The sequence below is a fragment of the Papilio machaon genome, chromosome 21 (genome assembly GCF_912999745.1).
Source record: "Papilio machaon chromosome 21, ilPapMach1.1, whole genome shotgun sequence".
In the NCBI taxonomy this organism is placed as follows: Eukaryota; Metazoa; Arthropoda; class Insecta; order Lepidoptera; family Papilionidae; genus Papilio; species Papilio machaon.
In genome coordinates, this window is record NC_060006.1 from 367,759 (window position 1) to 388,321 (window position 20,563).

At 36.9% G+C, this 20,563-nt stretch overlaps 1 protein-coding gene across 1 annotated transcript in view; it reads right to left on the bottom strand.

The window, feature by feature from the left end:
* LOC106713032 (nucleoporin 88) overlaps positions 1 to 20,563 on the bottom strand; it is a 75,104-nt gene that overhangs the window by 11,689 nt on the left and 42,852 nt on the right. The window contains exons 2-3 of the mRNA XM_045683305.1: positions 16,542 to 16,711; positions 11 to 124 (exon numbers count right to left, since the gene is read on the bottom strand). Of these exons, the coding sequence (XP_045539261.1) occupies positions 11 to 124; positions 16,542 to 16,711 (284 nt within the window). The remainder of the gene's footprint in view (positions 1 to 10; positions 125 to 16,541; positions 16,712 to 20,563) is intronic.

Genomic DNA, 20,563 nt, shown 5'->3' on the forward strand with positions numbered 1-20,563 from the left:
TAGAACTTACCTGATAGTGTTATCAGACATGAGTACAAGGATATGTGAAAGCGAGCTGGGATGCCACTGCACGCGCCGGATCTCACCCTGAGAGAACAGGAACCTCTCGTCCAGGGAGACACTTCTGTAAATTGGAGACAATCAGTATAGGTACGTATTAGTACCAATTTAAATCAGAAAATTGTAGAAGTTACGTACATTTCAGCTTTTAATTCCAATAATTAAAGATCAAATTATTCCATCGTTGGTAGCTCGGGTGCAAAAGATTTCTTAATACGTAGGCGTATATTTGATAAAGCTTGAATGTTGCATTTTACACAGAAAAAAACAACTTTTGTTTGTTTTTTTTATCATATCGCTTATAAGAAAATATTAGGTGCGATTAGCTTATATAATATCTCATAAGATAATGTTGAATAATGTGTCAAATTAACAAAAGAAAGGAACACGCGGGTCGACGCGAGATAAAAATTAGTCGCATACGTAAAAAGGAACGGATCCAAGGAAAACGGTCGCGCTCACTTGGCGCCGTAAATCAGGCAATTTTTACATACCAAAGGAAAGGGTCAGTTTTTCCCACCTCGGCCTCGGCGGACAAATGAAACCAGTGGCGGCGCACATTAGCGCAGGCAGGGACACTGTCTCCGGAACAAAAACCGATAAAAAACGGGAAAAGGTTCCGATTCGGTAAAAAATAAGAATCAGACAATGGCCGCGGGCGGCGGGCGTCGTGCGCGGGCGGGGAGACAGGGGACGGACTCTATACGTGTCCAGTTTTTTTACGAGCGGTAGCCCTTTGTCCTTCCGGGCCTCTTTTTTAAATAGATCAGAGAGGGTAAGTAAAGACCGTCGGACGTACGCCCTGAAATATTATTGTGGATTTTTCTGGTGCGCGTTCATAAATATTTGGGTCGGCGCCCACCCCCTAGCCTCGGATCGGAATTATAAATTCGGTTAATAAAATATGAAACGATAAAGCCGCTTTTTTCCCCGCCGGCGCGCACCTCTTATTATTTTGTTTAAATTTAAATATGCATAATTAAATTTAAAAAAAGGAAATCTGAGCGTTAATGTAATTTTTGTTTTGGAGATAATGAATTGAAAACAGGACATTGTCGCGGCGGCGCGGCGCGGCGCGGTGTTGGTGCGGTATTTTTCTTTCGCGCTCCTCATTCGCATGCGGCGAGCGCGCTGCGGAAAAACCCAAAAAATTAAATAAATGTATTATATTAATTAAGGCATATTCTATTTTTCCTCGCTTATCTGACCCTTACGGCTATCGCGAGCGCACACGTAATTTTTCATTCGTACGTTACACCAAAAAGAGTTTTAATTAAAATCACAATTACACTCATGCGCTGTTAATGCTTCATCATTATTTCTGCGTTACTCTTCTCTGTTCACCTTAATTATCTATTGAGTAGATATTTACTTGAATTAATTAAGGTAATCATTTGAAATTTGCACCTTCTGTAGTCCGTATTATTCTAATTGTTGCCCGCGACAAAGTTTTACGGCTTAAATATTTGTTTTGGATTATTTTAAAGCAATGGAAACCGCACTAGTTTTCTTTGGGACAGGGTCATTTTTAATGAGATTGATATCGGAAACATCTACTTTCATTGCAAGTCATAGTACTATCGAGTAAAATGATAATCAAGTTGATCAAATTTACTGAATGCTACAAAACAAGCGACTAATGTCCGAGACGTTGACTGAAAACCCCAACATTGCCTTTAATCAACGGAAACGAGCGCGCGATCAAACCCACCCCGGGTTACAATTAATAAAAGCACCAAAACTGACCGAAAAATATATATGAAAACAAAAAAAGGCATCGCCAGACCGCAAGGGATTAAAATCGTAACGAACGCGCAAAAATATTCAAATACAATACTAACAAATTGATACAAATACTCATTAGGCGTGGAAGGCGATCCGGGTAGGGGAGAGGAGGCAGGGGACAGATCGCCCGCGCCGTCGCCCGCAACATTACAATCCACATCCAACGTACAAATATTATCTAAAATTCCTTCTCATTTATAATCCTTTTGTGTCCTCGCGCGGTGTCCTCCGTCAGAGCCACCCTGCACCCTGCCCCGCGCCATCCGCCTCCCGCCGCGGGGGTATTTTTATATTTTTAATCGCGCCGGGCATTATCCAAATGGACAACGGCGGTCCCGCTGTCGCTGCCGTCTCGATGATAAATTCCTCCTTCGTTCGACACCCGTTGTTTTGTCGGGGCCCTTCCTTTATTCGTATCGTATCGAAGTGGGAATAAAAAGCGTGCGCGCAGTCATTAATTGCGGTAGATTTGTCTGCGGATGACTGCCGACTGCGACTGTCGACTACCGCTGCAGACTGCGGAGCGCGCTTCTTTTACTTCACGCGACTCAACGTGACGGAGAATTTCGCGATTAGTGATGTGCCTCACGTCATTATCTTGACATTAAAATTACGACAAATATTGAGAAAAAAATATATTGTGCCAATGCTTTGTAAAACACTACATAGATCTTTGAAATTGACAGACGGACAGAAACAAACAATCGTTGTGTAGAGGTCATCTATAATGTAGAAAGCCTAAATAGCTTATTTTTAACTTCAAAAGGATAAAAGGCCTGGAATTGGGTGTAACTAAATTTATAAGATACTAGGGGTCAGCCGTGACTCTGTCCGCGCTGAATTAAAAAAATACATTATTAGTAGCATATGTGTTCTTCTAGACTCTACATCTATATCAAATTTCATCAAGATCCGTTAAACCGTTATGAAGATACATCCATCCATCCACATTCGCACTAATAATATTAAGTAAGATTAGTAAGAAGTAAGGTAGTTACAAAAAACAAAGAAAGAACATAACCGAGATCAGATTATTATTGTTAATGAAAATAATTTATGACGCATTTTTATTATCATTCAAAAATTCATTCAGCATGAGAGCAGATGGAGCATCACTACACCGTCTTATCCGCATTTTTTTGCTCTACAAATGAAAATTGATTGAAGCGATCCTCAATCCTCGTCCGAGTTTGATGGCTCCTTATTGAATCCCCTGACATCTGCCTGCCATCTGACGACTGCCGCCTGGACGTGATCGATGGATGCCCGCCAACTGATAATTGGTCCTTCTCTTTCTTATTATACTTTGCTAAACCACAAAGAAGAAAAACGTCAGCAAAAACATTTCATTGTTAAAAACCATGACTGACGACCCGCCTATTTTACTAATATTATAAATGAGAATGTTTCGATGGATTGATGCATGTTGGTTTAAAGGTTTCTCCGGCTCAACGGATCTCGATGAAATTTAACACAGATGAACATACATAGGCATAGAGAACAAAGTTTTTATTTATTCCGCGCGGACGGAGTCGCGGGCGACAGTTAGTGGTATATAATTTCACATTATATTTTTAAGTAAAGTTTTGAGAGCCATTAAAGAAGTTGAGACTTAAAGATTATTTACAACGTAAATAACTTTACGTGTGAGAAAAAGTTTTTATACAAGGTAAGTAAAACGTATGAATGCGATATTATCGGGTAAAGAATTTAACTACATTTTTTTTAGATATATATTATATCGCTCTAACTCATAATTAGATAAGAGAAAATTAAATAAAAAGAAGACAATTTCAATACATCAAATGAAATCTAATTAACATATTCTATGTTCCCCTCTCTAAGTACAAAAACAATAACACCAATAGAAGATGCAGAACCCAACCGCAAAGACAATATCTTCCGTCACATAAAATTCGAAAAAAGTTTAATGGAACCGAAATCCCGCGGACCGATAAAACGTATTACCCCAATATATTATAGAAATTCTAAATGTTTACGTCAACCAAACTACGTGATAACAACGGACATGTCCTAATTCAATAATTCGACGTGTCTATTTTTATTTGAACTAGCCAAAGTGATCAAATATGCAAGTATATTAACTTTCCTCCATATTAAGATCCTCAAAGCGAATCTTTAGACAATAACTTTTAAAGGTGCATATATGCAATTGTGTACAATTCAAATATTTTGAATAGTTCATTCGTTTGATACTAAAATAATCCTTATTCGATGGCCGCAACTTTATAAAGTCTCAGCTAAATTGAGTATACACTAGAGTTGAATATCCCGTGTACGTGCGCTGAGATGGGGCACCTACTTCCGTATGATCCCTTTATTACGGCGGAGCGGACACGGAGACGCGGCACCCGCTTTGCATATATAGAAAAGCGATTCTTTTTTCGTTATGAAAAACGATGGAAAAAATGCAAGCGGGTTGCGGCCAAGAATTAATGGTGCGCGAGCTCTGGGCGCGGGGGAAGAGGCTGGATCTCCCACGGGTAGGGAGACTCGATCTGGACCTAACGGTGATTATGTCCATATTAGCTGAGGTACAGCATTCATTTTGTTATTACAGTTTTGGTTAAAAACGAATAACTGTGCGAATGTCAGAAATGTATTAGATTTCCCTGCAAACTGCTGTACTCAACATCCAATCCAAATTTACCAATCAATTGTTCAAACTCAAGCTCGTAGTAATCCGCTACAGTATATTAAAACAGCTAATCCGTCGTTTAAAAGCGTGTGATGTACAAAAAGTCGTCGCTCCGTTCACACCGACGCCCCATGTTTATCAACAGCTGTCAGTGTCGATGGCTGACACATCACCTCATGTATACTGCGACCGCGTACATTTAGTAGTTGAAAACGTGCATCAGTCAACCTCATAGTTATTGGAATAAATAGTCAAATTAATCCGTTTGGCATCGTTAAGAGGGGATACAATTATTTCAGATAAAGGAACATAGTTACTTTATTGTAAAACACAGTTTTTAATTATTCAAAATAAGAGAATATTGTAAGTTGTGAAAGCTATACGTAATTTGCAATAATATTGACGTGAAATTTGTATTACACGTATTATAAAGTATTTAATAAAATTTGCTTTTTATATTTTCGTAAGATACAGATCGTAAACAATAAATAAAGCAGCAACAAAACGATGTCGACATTATCGCGGTGTACCAACGATTACTCCGGGTCAGTCGCGGTAGACGCAATTTTTTTCTCAATTCCTTTTTTTTGAAACCTCTTTCCGACCGCGGCTCTGTACGTCGGGCTCGGCGGGTGCGGCTGAAACTGTTTAATGATTTGAAAAACGTGTTCTATCAGCCTTTACGCGGAAACAACCGAAAAAAGCCTACAACAAAGGGTACCGAACGCAAATATAGACCGAACGAATGACTACGTCGCTTGTCAACACGTATACATTCAAGTTTCACCTATAACCCGTTCGGTTAAGAGTGTTTGTAATGTTCGTGGAATGTAGGGTTAAATATGTTGAAGTGTTCGCACAGATCTCATCGGCAATTTATTATATTTTGTCCGTTCGGAATTTACGATTATTTGGACGGGACAATGGCCGGAGCGCGGCGATTGGCCGATTTTTTTTCTAACGCCAATAAAAGCACGAAGTGATGAACGTTCCAACGCCGCAGAGAATCGCCGCTCTGATAATATTTGCACACGACCCGTGTAAATTATTGCTACGAATAAAATGAATTTAAAATACACTGTCCTTTCCTTTTAAATAAATTAATTCAACAATGAAAATAACGATCCAAAGCAAATGATCGTGTTCGCAATAATATGTTTATTATGAAATTAAGCAAGATTAAAAATAAATTGAAGATCTACGTAATTTTAATTAATTTTATTAGAACGTGTAAACTAATCTTACTCATATTTTAAATGTTTTAATTTTTTTAAATAATGATACATGTCTTGAAAAAAAAAACACATATCTAATTAAACTGCAAATACACGATAAACTACGACTTCCAAATTACCTTCCGCGGACCACAACTTTGAGACTCAGTAGGAGCTTCATATTACCGATGTATGTTTTATACTGTACCGTTGCAAAACCGAATATGGAAAAGGTAGGAATAGTCAAATTTAATTCTTGCAGCAATACTAAATTGTTTATTACATTGACCTGCCGAGTTTTTGTAAGAACGTAGTTCAATTAAAGAAAAAATAAACATCGTAAATATCGTAAGCTTTAAAACTTGAACTTAAATGTAATTTTTAAACAATAATTAAGGTTAACAAACAACCGAATAAGCAATTTTAGTAATTTTTTCAACACTAAATTTGTTTAAATTTTATGCTAAGCAATAAAAATACAAATAAGTTTTATGTCACATATAGTAGCTGATAAGCTGATGTAACAGAGTAAATAATTAACCTTATCCCGCGGGAAGCCACAGTTTTTCCTGGTTAAACGTCGATGCCGGGCGTGCCGATCTATTTTGTACGTCATCGAATGTGCCGCAATCTCCGCCACGTTTGTATTCCACAATTTAATTATTTAAATGTTCGATTGAATTATGGTCATTATTAAATTGATTAATAATTTATTTTTATAATAATATCTCGTATTTCTAGAAAGGATGTTGAAAGCTAAATTGTTTAGGTCCCAAACTTATGCTAGGTCTTTGAGATTTTTAAACAGTTCAACGTTTTTCTTTCGTGCATTTTCCAACAAAGTCGTATTCAGATTTTAAGAATTCAAGTTCGTTTCAATGCAACTTTCTCAGCGCCCTAAAATGCTGCAGTTTAAGCTTTAGCAAATTTTCACTTCAAGTTAAATAAATGACCTATTAAGGGTTCCATTGAGTCAGTAGACTAAATACGCTCTCATTAAAACGGAAATCGTTTGTCGGTCAAATTAAAAATTCCGCGGTGCGATTACGATGCCAAACGTCGACTACTTGAGGCTTTTTGAATCCACCCTAAATCGCGCTCGCACGGACTGGAAGCTTAAAACTAATACATCTGGGTGGCGTGTGAGCTGCGGGCCGGGGGATGGATGGGTGGCCGCCGGGCGGGGCCGGTCCGTGTTAATTATTCATATTTTAATTTACGGAGCGGGCGTCCGACGGTCGAGTCGGGAAAAATGTCTTGCACCTATTCGACAGCGCCACCTATGGACTTGCGCCGGCTGCTAATTCATACTAATTTTTAACTTGCGACTCATTTTTACATCTGTCGACGAACATTATTACCGTTGCAAGTTCGTTAACAGTGCGAAACACTAGATTATACAGAAACACATTTGTTTTTTGTTTCAAGTAGAAGATTTTGTAGTCGTAGCTTAATTTTGCACCAAATGGGTTGTTCTCGAATTTTACTTGAATATAATTTAATAAGCAATATGGCAATTGAAAGTAGAACTATACGACAATTAATACAATAGAAAACTAACGTAAATCGTGAAACCCATATGCATCTAAATAAATTCTAAACGTTGTTTAAGACTTTCAACTACTCATATATTATAAAGATGTAAGAAAGACACAATAGTCTTCAGACAAGTCAAAGAAATAAATAAAAGACATCGGGACGTGAGTTTTTATTATTCATTTGTATTTGGTTTCCGCGAGCCGCAACAAACAGACGAACGAATTCTACACAATGACCGTATATTATTCAAAATAACCATTGGAGCGTCGCGCGACGCGGGGTCGTAACGGCCACTTTTAAATATTGCACATAACGTAACCCTCCGTGGATACATCCGTCCCTCTTACCTTTTATTGTACTAGTCGAGACAGATATAGGGGACCTATTTGATCACAATGAGACGAATGATCAGAATACAGACACATGATTGCCATCTAAATAATTCAAACATATACTTATACTTTTACAAACTAATACAAAACATCCTGTATATTCTAAACATAACTTATTGTGTAGGTAATTGGGTTGCAAATCCCTCAGCTTTGAAATTCTAGCCGCAAATGTGTGTTTGTTTTCGATTATGGAGTTTTTACGGGCTCTTATGCGAGATGTCAATTCGAATCCGGCCCCCCTCTGTGTGATGAGGCCGCAAAACAATGAAAATGGTCATAAAAAGCAAATGACAAGACGCGAGATAACGCCGGGCTAATAACCCGTTGGGATAACTCGGTGTGACTACGAACGGACCGATGCGATACGTCCTTTTTTACTCTGGTCCCCAACAATAAGTTACACCTTTTGCGACTTGGGTTTCTCGATGTCAAACGTTCCTACACATTTAGTTTGGTGTATTTGTCATGTGGCGACCCACTATTACTCTAAATAATCCAGTTACACGTTTTTTAACACTTTGACTGCCGGTATTGATATTATAGACGTCAATGTGGTTATAAAAGAGTATCTTTACCAAAACTGCTTTAAGTATAAATTCTTTGATATTTATTTGTCAAGATCGCATTTTAGAAGCCTATGCATAATCATCTTACTAATATGTGCAAACGTTTAGATGGATGGATGTAGGTTTGTTTGAAGGTATCTCTGGAACGGCTCAACGGATCTTGATGAAATTTGGCACATATGTAGAACATTGTCTGAAAGAACACATAGGTTACATATTTTTTAATTATATATAATGCGCGGACGGAGTCGCGGGAGACAGCTTGTAATGTAACAAATGTAAATACATTGTTGTTCTCTTAAATGACAGGTAAAAAATAACAAGATAAGTCAATCTATTCCCCAACTTCCTTCTTAATTCGCGCCCTCCCCTGAGCAGTGTATTAAGGTGAGAATTAAGATGTTGATTGAACTCGCACCCGCGCGCCCTCTCGCGATTGATTGGAATTATTTATTCAGCGGCCATCGGGGAGGCTGTAACGAAGCTCGCTTAGATAATATACATTCCCGCCCTCTACCGGCATCAATAACTTCTGTTAATTACATCGAAGACATGTTCAAAAGTTTATCTGAACATTGATTGCATTAGAAAATTTAAGTGAATATTGAATTTTACTAAAAATAATAATTATTTTTAACTTTCTTATCGCTAACAATGACATTTGATTTAATAAAAACATAACTTCATTTTTTCAGGAATTAAAGTACAAAAATATAACAAAAACTCACAAATATGAATAATTTGAATCAAACGAAATATTTACATTAGCATAGTCGTAATCAGGTTTTAATTCATAATACGTATCCGGTTGCTGAGGTATGCGAGGATTCGCAAAGGGCGAGCAAAGGGAGTGCCTTATCCAATATTTATTAACTTATTTCAAAGAAAATCGTATAATTAACACCATGGCATCCACCCCTCCCCCCACCCCGCCGCACAATCTCCCCGCGAGCCTTTGGATCCGCACCATAGAGTAGCTACTTTTATATAGGCACAAATAATATTAGAAAATAAATAATAATTAATTAAATAACTAACATAAAAATAAAGCGGTAAAAACTATTTTTTTTTTAATTTTTTCAATTTTTAAAATCAAAATAAATATCGGCTTAGGAAATAGCAGCGTATAAATATAATAAGTATTAACTTTATGAAGGAAAGAAAAAAAACTTTTTTAAGGAAGTTTTGTATTCGAACAGTTAAAAAATCTACAATATTTAATCTTACTGATATTATAAATGCGAATGTTTTGATGGATGGATGTTTGTTTGAAGGTATCTACAGAACGGCTCAACGGATCTCGATGAAATTTGGCATAGATGTAGATCATAGTCTGGAAGAACACATAGGCTACTTGTTATGTTTTTTTTAATTACGCGCGGACTGAGTTACGGGGGAAAGCTAGTTGTCTATAGATTAAGGCGAAGTGATTTATCAACGTCGCCTCTACAGTAATTGCTCTGTATCTCAATTAGTATTCAGTATCGTTGGTTGTGCGATATAAAGTTAACGAGAGCGTGTGTCGCAATATTTTTGATGTTCCGAGCTCTTTGAACTGCGCCGACATCGGGTGTGTTAATGGTAGATGAGAACACTGGCGTTTACTAATTGATAACATTGCCCAGAACATGAATCTTATCTTCTATGGTATTTAAATTTATTAAGTTACTATCTATCGCCCGCGTTTCCGTCCGCGTTGAATAAAAAAAAAAATTAGTAGCCTATGTGTTCTACATCCATTACAAATTTTATCGATATCCGTTGAGGCGTACCGAATAAACCATCTAACAAACATTCATACATCCATCCATCTATCTAAACTTTCGCATAATTAAAAACCAATTTTATAAATTTTTGTCTTTCTGTGTGTCTGTATGTCTCTCCGAAACGGCTGGACCTATTTCGACGGGACTTGGACAGAAAGGTAGCTGATGCACGCGAGCAAAATATAGACTACTTTTTTTTCATTGTAAGCTGACGAAGTCGTAGGCGACCGCTAGTTGAGTAATAAACTTAAATTACCTATCAACCAGAAATTAAAGTAAACTTGATACTCGTTCAGTCCAAACAAACTAGTGTGTGTTATTTTAAACATGCATTCTCTTGATTTTCAATTTGAGGTAAAATTCTTAAGTGATATAGAGGTCGCAAAAATGTAGTAATCAGTAGGCTTAATGCGAAACTAAGAGCATCGCCGGTCGCTGCGCGCGCCGCCGCCGCCGGCCCGTATTAATATTATCACATATCCGCCGCGCTGAGCTCTGCGGGAATTTTTAATGGCGTGCTTTAATTATTTGGGTGTGCGGCTACGGCGCGGCGGCCGAGCTCTAAGTTCCATTCACATTAGAGATTTCATTTTTGCGCGGAGGCGCACGACCGTTGAATTATTAAAACGAGTGCCGAAAACTGAAAATTGCCGAGATCACTGCTCGCCGGCACATATTTATGTGCGCCGCTTCGAGAGGGATCCCGGATCCGTTTCTACATTATGAAGGCACCTAATTAACCGGCGCCGGTCGCATTAATTATGAACGCCGCCCTCCGCCACTAGTTCTACTATTCTTAACTTTGAATCGACTCCGCGGAATAATGTATGTATCGAAAATGTCAGTTTTTTTGTTCGTATTCTCTCGACTCCGCGTCGTAGCGAGGCCGGTTTAGAGACGCTTTAATTTAGCGACGAGGTTTGCTTTTCGTGTGCGACTGTTGCCGGCTCTTTACAAGTAATTAGAGGTGATTTTAAACAAAGAAAAAAAAATGTTAATTCAACTGTACATTTTTAAGTTAAAGGTTGGTTCAACTTTGTTTCCAAACCTACATTTTTAAATTGGTTATAAAAGCAAACTATTATATAATATTAAAAACAATTGCTGACAACTTTGTAAATGTAGAAACGTAACAATAACGTACGATGATGTAATAACAGGGATGCAAGCATTCCTGTGGCTGACTTAATCCGACACGTTGCGTATTTAAAAAGGCAAACAGTGAATTTTAATTAGATTTCTCCTTGGCGCACAAAGCGCGTCGCGAAACAAAACGTAATGCGATTAGAAAGGTATTACACACGAGGCCAAGTCTGCGGCTAACTAACCGGCTGCACGCCGCGCCGCCCCGCTCCGCCCGGCCCGCGATGCCCACGTCCGCGCGCCACTTTGCCTTTGTCCGGCCACTTTCTTTGTATTTCGTTCCATTTCATGCGAAATTTAATTTCGTTTTCAAGACTCGCGCGGAATGATATTACGTTGGGCCGCGACCACCGGCGCCGCGCCGGTTGTAATTTTCATCGCTCCTCCTCAAGTGTGTGCGGACATCGGGGCGTTTTTCATCGCATTCCCTTTCGGTGGCCGCGCGGGAGGTACGCGGGAGGTGCGCGGGCGTTTTTCGTTTAGCGCGGGTATGTGCCGTTTGTTCGGTATTAAAACCGTCGGATTGCGGGTTCGTTAATTGCTGACACGAACCACCTGTGAAATTTTATTGGCGGTCCTTTCGCTTCGAGTTGACGTTTGTGTGCGCGGGCTTTATTATTTCGCTGCACCGGACGAGATTTAGGTGTTTCATAAAATTCATCGAAGCCACGACAAACGAAATGAAAATATTCTAAACTTTTCATTGCTAACTTTCAATATATACTAAGCAAAGTGTTCACTAACTTTTATTGTTATACGAGTAACTAATCGGTTTTATTAATCTTACTAATATTATAAAGGCGAATGTTTGGATGGATGTTTGTTAGAAGATATCTTCAGAACGGCTCAGCGGATCTCAAATTTGGCACAATGTACAACATAGTCTGGAAGAACACATGGGCTACTAATTAAGTTTTTTCAATTATCTACCAGCTGAATATACAGCTAGTTTCATCCGTTGTTACTTTCAATTTAACCAAAATTCCATAGTTTTTATTTGCTATCGCACATCAGAAGGGAACATTTATCAAAATCAACAAGCTGCACACAACCCACGTCCTTAAACCCCAGACAATTGATTAACATAAAGAGATAGAGATGTAAAAAGATCAAGTAACCAATAAAAAACGGTCCTTCAAGTATCGGGGTCCCTCCTCGCCGGAGCCCCAATTTGCCATCGATACAGGCACTGCCGGCCCTCGCTAAAGGGATAAAGAGGGCCACCCTTTGTGTATCTACCCACAAATCACTGCGGCGGCCACTCAATGAGAGCAGATTACCTCGCCTCAAGAATGTTTGGACTTACTTTTTTATTGTGTACTTTCGTCACGTCTATTGTCTTTGTAATTTATGGCTATAAGGCCAATTTCATTTGTTTCCTTTATGTTAATGTACTTTATGAACATAACTTTACTAAAGAAAAATACTAAGACATTAAAAGAAATCAAGATCTCTTAAATTAATAACAAGGACACTAAATTCTTCTATAATGATGGTGTAATTAATAACAAATAGACTAACAAGTGTCACACAGTACAACAACGTAACAAACAACAGTCCAGTTCGACGTGCAGTGTCCCCAGCTTGTGCAAACATGGTTTCCGCCGGTCTCTGCGATGTTTACTCTCCTGTCTATGATATGTCTTTACATACTGACTGCGTACTCACTGTTTATTGGTCACTAAGGGAATGCCTTAGAGTAAACATATCATATTAAATTTATCATTATTTACGGTAGTCACTTAACATGTTGGTCTTTAAGTCAAGGCTAAGATTAAACTACATATGTATTAAATACTTCAGAGAATCGTTAGAAAAGTTCTCCTAAAAGAAATAAATTGTAAGTGAATTTGTCTGCATCCGAGGAGCCGTCAGAAGGCGTCAGTGAACTGTGGAGGGATGCGGAGGGCGTCGCAAGGCGTCGGATCGGATCCTGCTACGGATTAACCGGCAAATTGGTTTAAGCGAATCCGCGTCGGTACAACCGACAAATCAATCCAAGTTGCGGTTAGCCGGATTGTTAGCGATGTGTGGATCTATTTTAAATCATTTAATTACAAAAATTACATTTTATAACAATTGAAATAAAGAATGAGATAAAGGAACTGTTCATGACAAATAAAATATCAAATTATTGTAGTTCTATCTATTTTATTCGAAAGACAAGTTTTTCTGCTTGATACCAACTTAACCCTTTAACAACTTGAGGTCTAGATTCACAACCAATATGAATTTTTATCATCCTGGTTTGGCCATTGAAAATATGGTGAAAAGTAGTTTTATTATATGTTCCATTTATCTAACAATTTCTAGTGTAAAGTCTTTTTCTATACTTTCTATGCACGTTTTCAATTCCAATAGATTCTAATAAGATTAGTGATGTCACACGGGTGTTAGATAAAATAGTTTGTGGCCTATAATTGGGGTTCAGGTCGCACGGTCCGTTACCACACATATTGTCGTTGTAAAACATACCTTATACAGTTAAATTAAAGTCTATCTTTTGTAAACCTTATTTATTTCCTGGTCATCACTCGCATGACTAGGCAATATCGGCTTGGAAGGTGACGTAGGGTGAGCGCGATAGTAGGTGAACTCAATCACACCGGGCGTTAGGTCGGAAATGTTTTGTTAGGGTAAACGAATAGTTTTCTCCGATCGGGCCACGGGTTCACAAATTGGATCGGGCGCGAGTAAATCAGGGTAAGCCAGTAATTGAGTCTTAAAGGATCATTCGATGCGGCAGCGGTCCGGCGGTCAAAGGATTATGATGCCTCGTATCGTCTATTGATCAAAGATACATTTGTTTTGGGTCACAAACGTATCTAACGTAAAGATAATATTTTATTAGTCAATATAATTATATTGAACAGAAATATTTGTTATTTAAGTACGGTAGTAGATCAAATGTTACAAATTTGACACTTACGAAGTAGAGACACTTATGGATGACGTCATCAGTTTGACGTATAATTGCAAAGACATATTGATTTAAAACTAGTATTGGATGAAGCCTGGCCAATACATTTAATAGTAAACATTTTACTGGAATTATCCAAACGCGAAACACAAATGATCGGAATACACTCTACGTGGTACAAAGCGCTCCCGGCGGTTTATGTTTAAACAGGATACTGTTTGGCGACCGTCTGCCGAATAATGGACGTCTGATTACATGCCTTTGACTTCTTAAGACTTCATCGAGAAGAACAAACAGGCTATACATAATAAAAAGAAGGCAATTTTGTTTGGTAAAAAACCATAACTATCACACTCAGAGGACGTTAAATTTAAAAAAGACCACGTGGGAACAATCTTTATCGTTTACCCTAATTAGTGTAAGTTATTTATATGTTTTCTTATGTATATATCATATGTAGAAGTATGTATGCAGATAGTATTGTTAAGTGCAGTTTATATCAAATCCTCGGCGGCGACGCTTGGAACGTCTTAGCATAATTAGCTGAGAGGGGACTGTTTATAGCTAATATTAGTTGTTAGGATTAATACTAACGGGGGAGGGGGTGTTGTGTGCCTTTTAACGACTATTATCATAAGTCTTGAGTGTTGAAGACATTTTTAATTGACGACTATTTACTTGCGCGAGTCCTGTGTGTTTTGTGTGTGTTTGATTATATAAAATACTTTTCATTTTTTAAATTACAACCTTTTTCCAATGAGTGCTAACTCTTAATATAAATTTAGTATATGTTAAGTATTTTAAACGAATAAATTATGAGAGCAAAAATAAATTAACAACATAAAATATTGAAAAAAAAATTAAGAAAATAAAAACAAACAGTGCTAGAATTGTAGATAAGTGTTTACTACTGGATTTATAGACGTCTAATATAGACAGAATTTTAATCAAATTCAAGCAATAAAAAACTTTGCAAGAAAAAATAAAAGAAACTTCGTTAATGTCGCAGTCGTATCGTACACGTGTCGTGAGTAGAAAGGGGTCGTCGCGGGTAATGTTGATCTTAAAAGTTGGCGGCTCGGATCAAATGATAATTAGCCGCGAGTTCAGCTCGATACTATAACTAATTTTATGTTAATACATTATTATCCATTCAGAAAATATAAACATCGTTGTAAATACAAAGGCTTGGTTTTTTTTGTAAATAGTTTGTATATGTAAAAAAGAAAATACTATAATCTGTAAAATAGTTGTTACATTTTATATAGATGTAGATAAAACAACAAATTATTCCAAAAAGGAAATAGTAGGGCAAAAATTCCTATGGCTCATACTTTCTCTGTAATTAGGTTCTACACTCTCCTACAATAATGGTATAGAAAAGGTTTTATCAATTCTAACAACCTTTGTTAAACAAATCACGGTTATACAAACTTAGTAATATCTTCCAAACATAATGATAAGATAAACAATGACAATAATTTACTTTGTATAAAATATATTCAAAGACAGAGACAATCGTCGTCTCGCCGCAACTCATATCGGCGTAGCTTGATCCGAATGCACAAATCCAAAAACATTATCCCGCCCGCGAAGACGCGCCCGCGCCCGCCCCCGCCCCGTCTGGGATGCGGGCAAATCTTCGAATTAATTTTACTGCCGAAATATGCAAATCGCGAGATATAGCCGCCTAATAACATGTACAAAAGAGTGGTGACTTGAGCGCGCAACACTGCAAACACTAATTCAGCGCAGAAAGGAAATGAGGACTTTCTTACCTATTTACACTTGTCCTCTGAGAAGCTTTTGTAAAGCTATTTCATAAGTGTTTTCGTTCAGTGCCTTATATCTTAACATATCTATTACTAAAGATTTAAGAAGTTAACTTTAAAAACGAAACAGTATTTGTGGACAAAATAAATCAACTAATAAAAAAAAAATCGCTGCAATGACAAACCTTTCAAACGTGTTTTATCAATAAGTGCATTGAAAATGAAACTTCCTAAAGGTTTCTTCAACTTTAATTGTTACTCCGGTTTTACGATTAAATGACACCTCTGCCATTGTCAACTATCTCGAAGGACGTAGGCACTAAACTAAATAAAATCATGTCGTATCTGCGAAAATATAAAAGTCTTGTCTAATCTATGTCTTAATCGTTACCTCGGGCTAACATTATAGCCGCTTCGAGGAGCTTAATAGGTAACAAAATTTACCGTGATAGTAGAAAATACACGATGCTTACGTGCCGCCGCTACCGGGAACTTATCACGCGCGGTATGCAGGTGTTTGCTTTAAGTATACGACTTTAAAACTTCAAGCTAATAAATAACTTGAGAGTTATTAAGCACGTTACATACTAAGTGAACACTAACGGTATCACATGATGACGTTATTACTGAAATTTTCAAAATTGTAACAAAAAATGAAGAAATTGTTTGTAATTTTTCTTATTTCTGTGTACCTAAAAAGACTAATACTAGTTCTGTATACTAACTTGCACAATACAGTTTGGTTGCCGTTATCAAATAGTCCCGCGCGGCCCCATCGCGCCGGCAGGTCTACGAGTGTGGCGCCGCGGGCCCCATACGCGCACAGCCGGCCGCCGCAAGCACTACCAACCACACGCTCCACATTGAACTCCGGCGGTGACAACAGCTGTAAGCGCTGCAACAAGAACAACCAGTTATAGTAAGTGTATACTCGAAATCCATAAAGCGAAAAAATTACAGATGCGAAATTTTAGATGGATGGATGGATGTTTGTTTGAAAGTATCTCCGGAACCCTTTAACGGATCTTAATGAAATTTGGCACAGATGTTGAACATAGTCTGAAGGAACACATAGGTTACTTATTAAGCTTTTTCTTATTCCGTGCGGTTACTGAAAGCATGTAAATTCTGTTATGACCTCATGTAATTTAAACTTAGTTAATTTCTTAATCTAAATTAATTTGTTAATTTCTTAATATTCTATAATTAATTTCTTAATCTTAATAAGATAATTGAATACTGCCTATTTAATTATCTTTGTTTAATGAAAATTAACAATAGATAGAGATTGTTAATTACAAAACCGTAATATGAGGCTAAAATTTATGTCTAAACTAGCTGTCGCCCGCGAATCTGTATGCTCGGAATTAAAAAACAAAAAAACTTAATAAGTAGCCTATGTATTCTTACAGACTATTTTCTACATCTGTGCCAAATTTCACTAAAATCCGTTGAGCCGTTCCTGAGATACCTTCAAACAAACATCCATCTAAACATTCGCATTTAATAATGTAAGTAAGATTATACGTCTTATCAATGGCAAGCCATTTTGATCAAGTGAAATAATTACAAAAAGGCAGTTAGTATTACAAGTAATTTCCGATTGGATCGAGATACTACGATAGCAAACTATCCGCAGGCGAAGCGTAGATATGATTAAGAAAGTTTTTTAATCAATAAGAGGAGTAAAAAAAAGCGCCTGCGGCAGCGCGTCTCGCTTCCTGTTCGCTTTTTTCTCTTTATTTCTCATTACGCCGCCTCCGAGCTTCCTCTTACGTCTTACTTATAATCGTTTATCGTTTGACGGCCCTCTTTCCTCACAGACTATTTTAGACAAAATTGAAAAAGTTGCTTCGATTGTTTACTGCGAAAATGCTTGAATATATATTTATTGGTGTTACAGGAAACCAAACTAACCTAAACCCAAGCATGTACACGTGTGGATGAACATTCCAAACTTTAAGATTATGTATTAACCTAAAGAATCGAATACACAATGATTTATGGCTCGAACTTACAGCTTTGGTAATAAATTCCAGTACATTAAGCTGTAGCGGAATGCACAACTTGTAGACCCCTTTCCTAACATATTACAATGATATTGGAAACTAAACGATAAATCTTCAAGTATTCTATATATTTTACTTTATATTAAATCACTAGGAAGTATTGAAAAAGTACAAAATGGAATGAAGGATTCTAACGATTAATATCTCTAGCTTATCCTACTTGTAACTTAAAATATATGTTTAACTTTCTTTTTCTATACCACATAATCAAATAATATATGTTATCATTCTCTTTTTATAAGTAGCATATAAAACTTCATTAGTAAAATACAAAGGGTTTATTACAAAAGAGAAGTGCATTAAGCAGTGATTATTGGGAGGAAACAAAACGATTTACCCGTTTTGTGTCCTCGTGAAGCTCTGCAGAGCGAGGAATTACAAACTAATTCAATTGAAATTACTTAGTAAATTCTGTGTTACATAATAACGACTTTTTATATTGATTCAAAGTTAAGAGGTTTTGCTTTTTTTAGTTCTGGATTAAAGACATAAATTTAAGCCTTAAAACACACTGTATTAATAATAGGAAACATTACCAGAAAGATTCGTAGACATAGAGCTACGAATGAGTTTTATCGTAATCAAGTCTACCATTATGTCTACGACCGTAGCGTCGTAGCCCGGCTACGGTTATTCTAAGATAGGGTGCACAAGATATTAATCTGTTTTGAGATGTTTATTGGACCTTAATGTAGTTTAAATCGAACAAAAAATCAATGAAACTGGTTGCTAGTAATTATTCTTCATTGATATAAAAGTAAACAAATCATCGGACAATTGGGATTCAACATCCGCGTCTCTAATGCCGTCCGAATAAATAAATTAGAGCCGTACAACAAAAATTATATATGCAAATATCTCACCGCAAGTACAATAAAAATAAAAGGGCCGGGGGAGTCGGGTAGATATTAAAACTGGAGATGCACGTACGGGGTTAAGCCGGCACACAATTAAACGAAGGTGGGTCGCCGGGGTGGTCAGGGGTGCGTTTTGTTTTTTACATATTTAATAAAATAATATAAAAATTAATATATTCTTTGCGCGTCCGTCCGCGTATCGCGATCGGTGTGCGCGACAGATATTTTATGTAGGTCGTTGTGTTGTGACGTGCCGTGCTACGTGACTGTGGAGACGCGCCGCAAAGATTACACAACATGTGCCTCAACAATTATTGCTCCTGATTTATTTTTGACCGCTCTACGGAATTTTTAATCCTATTTGTTGGTATCACAGACAGGAAGGATTACAGGCGTCTAAAATTAAATACAATTTAGTACAAAATAAAACATTTGTTTTTTGATTGCTTGGGGTTTCAGCTTAACGGATCTGGCTGAAATTTGACACAGTTTGGAAGAACCGATGCCTTAGCTGTATAGGTCTTTAAGTTTTTATATTTTAATAATTGGAATTCTTTTTAATAAAATTAAGAATTGCGAGTTTTAAAAGTACAAGATAATTGTATTGTAGACTTTTGCAGATTTAACGAACGCGAGGTGTGAACGTGAGTTTATCTCCCACCATTATCTCATGACTTCGTTGATTAAAATATACTCAATTTCTTTGTCGCATTAACAAAGAATAAATCTAATTTCCTAATAAAACATTTAAACCGAATGTATACCGCATATATTCGAACATGTCAAAATACTTTTTTCGAGAAAAATCGGTGAAATTTTAATATAATTACACCAGTAGCTTCACAATAAAGAAATGAAATAAATAGTTTTTTTAGTAATTGTAACTTAATTTGTAATTTTTAACAATTAAATTGACTTGGGCCATTTCAATGTTTATATATAACTTTATTTATTCTTTATTATTTATTTTTATTTTTTTATTTATTATTTTTTATTATTACTATTATTTTTTATAAAGGTGCCAGCTGAAAACCAGTGCAGGGGCAGTTTAGTCTGTCCCTGCTTCGCTGAGCTGGCTCCCTTTTGCCACACTTTGTGCCTTTTATGTGTCTGTTTTTCTTTTTTTGATTTTATATTTTTTTTTGTGTGTGGCAATAAATGTTTTTTCTTTCTTTCTTTCTCAAATTTTTTCCGAAAGACTTGTAAAATTTGAATAAAATTGTTATCGCTACTTGATACTAGATGGCGCGACCTGTATCTTTTATGCCCCTTTGGATGGTTCATTGGTAAACTTACTCTAAATTGTATCTCATATCTTTAATCTAACAAATGTAAAAAACAAAACAAGATCTATGCGGTGATAAACGCTTTGTATAATGTGTGTATAGTTTCTCTATCAGCCAGCAAACTAGTTTATTCTAAAACTATACAGGAACAATTTTTGCAACGTCTACATTTCGTCCTACAATGCAAAAGACCACAGTATTACATCTAAATGATTCGATATTGCCATTATTTTCGTACAAGAAAACAAAACTTTACGAATCGATAAAAGAATATGCAAAATTATAATATTGTTCGGATAACAAAAAGCGTTCGCAGCTCGATCGATTTAAAATAGCTTATTTCCGAATATAAATCACATTTTTATTGCAGCCGGCGAATGCCGTCGGAGTCTGTGGCGGGAGATTAATCGACAGAATATTACGAGTAAATCAACTGCCTAATAGCGCCTTCGAATTGAAAGAAGATATAAATCAAATAAAATTTTATCTTACAAGTGTACTGGCATTTATACATCGACTATCTGTCAACCTCTAC